The 3,784-nt window shown below is 33.8% G+C and overlaps 1 protein-coding gene across 2 annotated transcripts in view; it reads right to left on the bottom strand.

Annotated features, from left to right (window-relative positions):
* The window catches only part of LOC109353210 (L-ascorbate peroxidase 3, peroxisomal-like), a 4,167-nt gene extending 774 nt beyond the window's left edge, over window positions 1-3,393 (bottom strand). Inside the window, exons 1-8 of one of the 2 annotated variants that reach the window (XM_019595432.1) lie at window positions 3,185-3,393; window positions 2,962-3,086; window positions 2,762-2,811; window positions 1,307-1,372; window positions 1,176-1,224; window positions 925-1,007; window positions 763-838; window positions 519-625 (exon numbers count right to left, since the gene is read on the bottom strand). In XM_019595432.1, the coding sequence (XP_019450977.1) occupies window positions 519-625; window positions 763-838; window positions 925-1,007; window positions 1,176-1,224; window positions 1,307-1,372; window positions 2,762-2,811; window positions 2,962-3,086; window positions 3,185-3,300 (672 nt within the window). In that variant the 5' untranslated portion in view covers window positions 3,301-3,393. Of the gene's footprint in view, window positions 1-518; window positions 626-758; window positions 839-924; window positions 1,008-1,175; window positions 1,225-1,306; window positions 1,373-2,761; window positions 2,812-2,961; window positions 3,087-3,184 lie in introns of both variants that reach the window. The other variant, XM_019595431.1, reaches the window with a different exon arrangement.

Genomic DNA, 3,784 nt, shown 5'->3' on the forward strand with positions numbered 1-3,784 from the left:
TATATCGGGTCAGCTCATGAACCTAACGAGTCGAATTGTATCAAACTCAAGTTTGACTCGTTTATTTAACGAACTCAATTTCTAGCTCAAATTTGATTTACTTGGTTCATGAACCAAGTTTATCGAATTAAATAACAAATCGAGTTTCGAACGAATACTGAGTTGGTTCGGTTCATTGTCAGGCCTAAATTCCAAGTAACTGAAAAATACACATCATTATACTAATTCATGCAAATATTCTTTTTCTTCAATGGATTTGGAGCATAACCGAAAATTCCCATGGATGTCTAAGGTAAGCTAGCCTACATAAAAATAAGTGCTAATAGGCACAAGAGATTTGGTTTACTGTATAGACATTAGCTTCATTATTTATAAATTTGGCAACAAGCAAACATGCTTCATGAATAGAGAAGAGACCAATGAAATGCTATTGAAATACCCTAAATTTGCAGGACACGTGACCAGATAAATGAAACAGAGGATTGTAATTGTGCTTTGAATTAAGTAATCCCAATTACCTTTGCATACAGCTCAACATAACGGCGAAATTCAGGATCATCCAATAAAGCCTTGTCTGTTGGAAGTTTAAGCAGACCCACAGACTCTTCTTTTAAAAGTTCCCTGATATCAAGAATGATATTTAGCTTGTAAATAAAAATAAGTGCTATCCATACCGGGGTACAAAATTGAAGCCTGAAAAAATGTCCTTGTACGAAGGCTAAAATGAATATTAGTATTGCATGAAACTTAAGTCTTACCCGTAGTAAGAGTTATCAAACTTCAATGGATCCTCTGTCCAAGGGCCATCAAACCCTGATCTCTCTGGATGTGCTCTTCCCTTATAACACCATAAAAACAGAGTAAGAACTTCTGGCCATAACCACAGCAAGTAATAAAAAGATGTACACAGGGAAGGAGAATTACCAGCGTATGTCCCCCGGATAGGGCAACAATGTCCTTGTCAGACAGGCCCATTCGATAAAAGATATCACGCAAATGTGGCACACCTACCAACAGGATTCAAAATTTATGTTTTCATATAAGATTCTTAACCTCATTGATTTTGGATTTGTAAGCTTAAAACAGAAAACAGAACACCTTTCACAACTCGTGTAAGATATTTCCCCTGTCCAATGAGGGAATAGTTATACACAGACCAAAATTTGGAAACTAACCTTTTTTGGCATCAGGAAGCCGCCCTTCTTTAGGAGATATTTTTGAATCCTACACAAGAGAGAAAGTAACATGAATTAACAAGATGCGGTGATTTTCATAACGGAAAATATTCTAATATGGCATGACATACCCTTCTTCCAGGAACAAAGTCAATTGTGGGGCCCCCAGTAACTTCAACGGCAACAACACCCGCCAGCTGGAAACAGGTGAAGAAAAATTAATTATGAATGCATATCTTGTTTTACACTAGGCATGCTTTACATGCACGGATAATCCTCCCTTCCCTTCTCTGTATCAATACATGCTTTAAATGTCTTGATTCTGCTAGAAATTAATACAGTAGTTTTTTAAATAAAATTTTGATTTTCAATCATTTTAGTGCAGTAAACTGCTCACATTTTAGTGACTTTTATGCTGTAGTATTAGTTTTATAGGATGCAAGAAAACCTTACTGTGTATGACCTCATTGTAGAAATCTTAACCATTTTAGGGACTAAGGTTATATGCACAGCAAACACTAGCTACAAGAGAGCTGGACCTTAACCATGGAGATGCTTAAGCTGTAGAAACTTGAAACACGCTCCTTTAACTAACACTGGAGCTTGAGCTTAAACTGTACTCTTGTACATTTGTTAACTTATTAGCCTTCAGGTGCACTTATGCACTTACTCCAATGTAAAAGATAAAGCCATCTCTCTTTTTTCCCCCATCCTTTTGTGCCCAAGGGCAAAGGTCTATGTTTGCGAGTTGTACAATATTGGCCACTAATGTCATTAAATAATTGAAAGCAGAACCAATCAAAATTTTGTTGAAGAGAAAAAGGTGCCATCTTCGGATGGTATAAATTTGTATTCTCTAGATGACATGAAGAAACTATCAGTTAAAAAATTTCATCGTTGGAAAGACCCCTTATCCAAATTTAAGGCATAATCATTGACAACTTTGTAAAAACCTTGAAGATATAAACACTCAAATTAAGCAAGCCTTTATCGTTTTGTCTTTGGATAGAGAATGGAGTTTGAGACTAGAGATAAACAAGTGCAAGTACTTGAAGATACAATGTCATCCTCAGAAAACAGAAGAAGAAAAACAAGGACAAAACAACCCAGACTAGCTGATCAACTAAGCAAAGCTTGATAGCTGACAATCTCTCTTCTCAATTATATTCATCAATGATTTAAGAGAATAAAGCATATCCTCATACCAGGAGATAATTTATCTCCGTAAGTCCAGTTTGACATGTGTCTTGTTTTTTCTTTTATAATATATTTTAAAATGAAAACTCCTAGAAGCAAGAAAAATAAGACACATATTAAACATTGTGTGGAATTTAAGGAGATAGTCATGATCAAATAAAAAAAAAGACCAAGCATAGCATCATATCCATCAATATAAGTATTGAGATTCATAAATCATATATAATATATAAACAGAAGACTGTGAGTTGCAAGTGTCAGAAAATGGAACCACGGAATAAACATGAGATAAATATTAATCTAACCACACACGCTCCACAGAAAATTGAAATCTCATTGATTCAATTGTATGATTTTTATAATAACTGGATGAAGACAAATATATTCACCTGGTAAAGGTCTGCATATGTAATCCTAGGATGTTTTGACTTCACTTCCTCTATCACATAAAAAAATAAGACAAATCTCAGAAAGACGAGGACAATGACGTATTTGCAATCAATGATTCTGAATTTCAAATAGTTAAATATGAATGGAAATTTAACTATCTAAGGGAAATAAAAAGAGTAAGATATATATATATATATACCACAGAAATCAATAGCTTTCTTCAATCCATTGTTAGAGCCATGAGAATACTCTTCCTCGGTCCTGATTGAACCGTTAGGTCCACCGGTCTTAGTATTAGCATCGTAAGTGCCAGCATCGTGCCAGCTGCAACAGATTAAGCAAAAATGAAAACATGAAAAAATTGTTTGAAATTTTGAATGATTGAAGATTGAATGATTGAAGATTGAATGAAAGATACATACGCCAAACGAAGCATGATAGGAGCGCAGTTCCTGTTAGCGATGAGTGAACGGAGATGACGGCGAGCTTTGTCGATCTCCTTGAGGTAATCTGAATCCACCACCACCGGCAACGCCATTCTCACTGTAACAGAATGATAATAGATTTGATCACTGCAAAAACTGAATAGGAAATACAATTTCTTAAATCTTATTACCTCAATGGATAACTGATTGGGTGGTGCTATGCTACTTTCCACTCCTCACTCGCTACGTGTCAATATTTTATTTGTTCACTTTACTCACTCCTCCTCGGCAAGATGCGGAATAAAAAAATATATATTAATAGTATAAGAGTTTTTTATATTGTTTTATTATTTTTAATTTTTTTAAATAAATTATGGATGATACATTAATTATATATCTTTTGTCAGTACATATATAATATATATTAAAAATAAATAGTGAACTATATGATATTCCTACATGTTTAACCTTTTTGTCTATACATTTATTTTCTGTTGGATTTTGTGTTATTCTTAGTATATTTATATATTTACTATTATTAGACTAACTTTTATAATAAAATATATTTTTTACTAAAAATGTTGACGGTATTATTAT

The sequence above is a fragment of the Lupinus angustifolius genome, chromosome LG07, assembly GCF_001865875.1.
Source record: "Lupinus angustifolius cultivar Tanjil chromosome LG07, LupAngTanjil_v1.0, whole genome shotgun sequence".
NCBI lineage: Eukaryota > Viridiplantae > Streptophyta > Magnoliopsida > Fabales > Fabaceae > Lupinus > Lupinus angustifolius.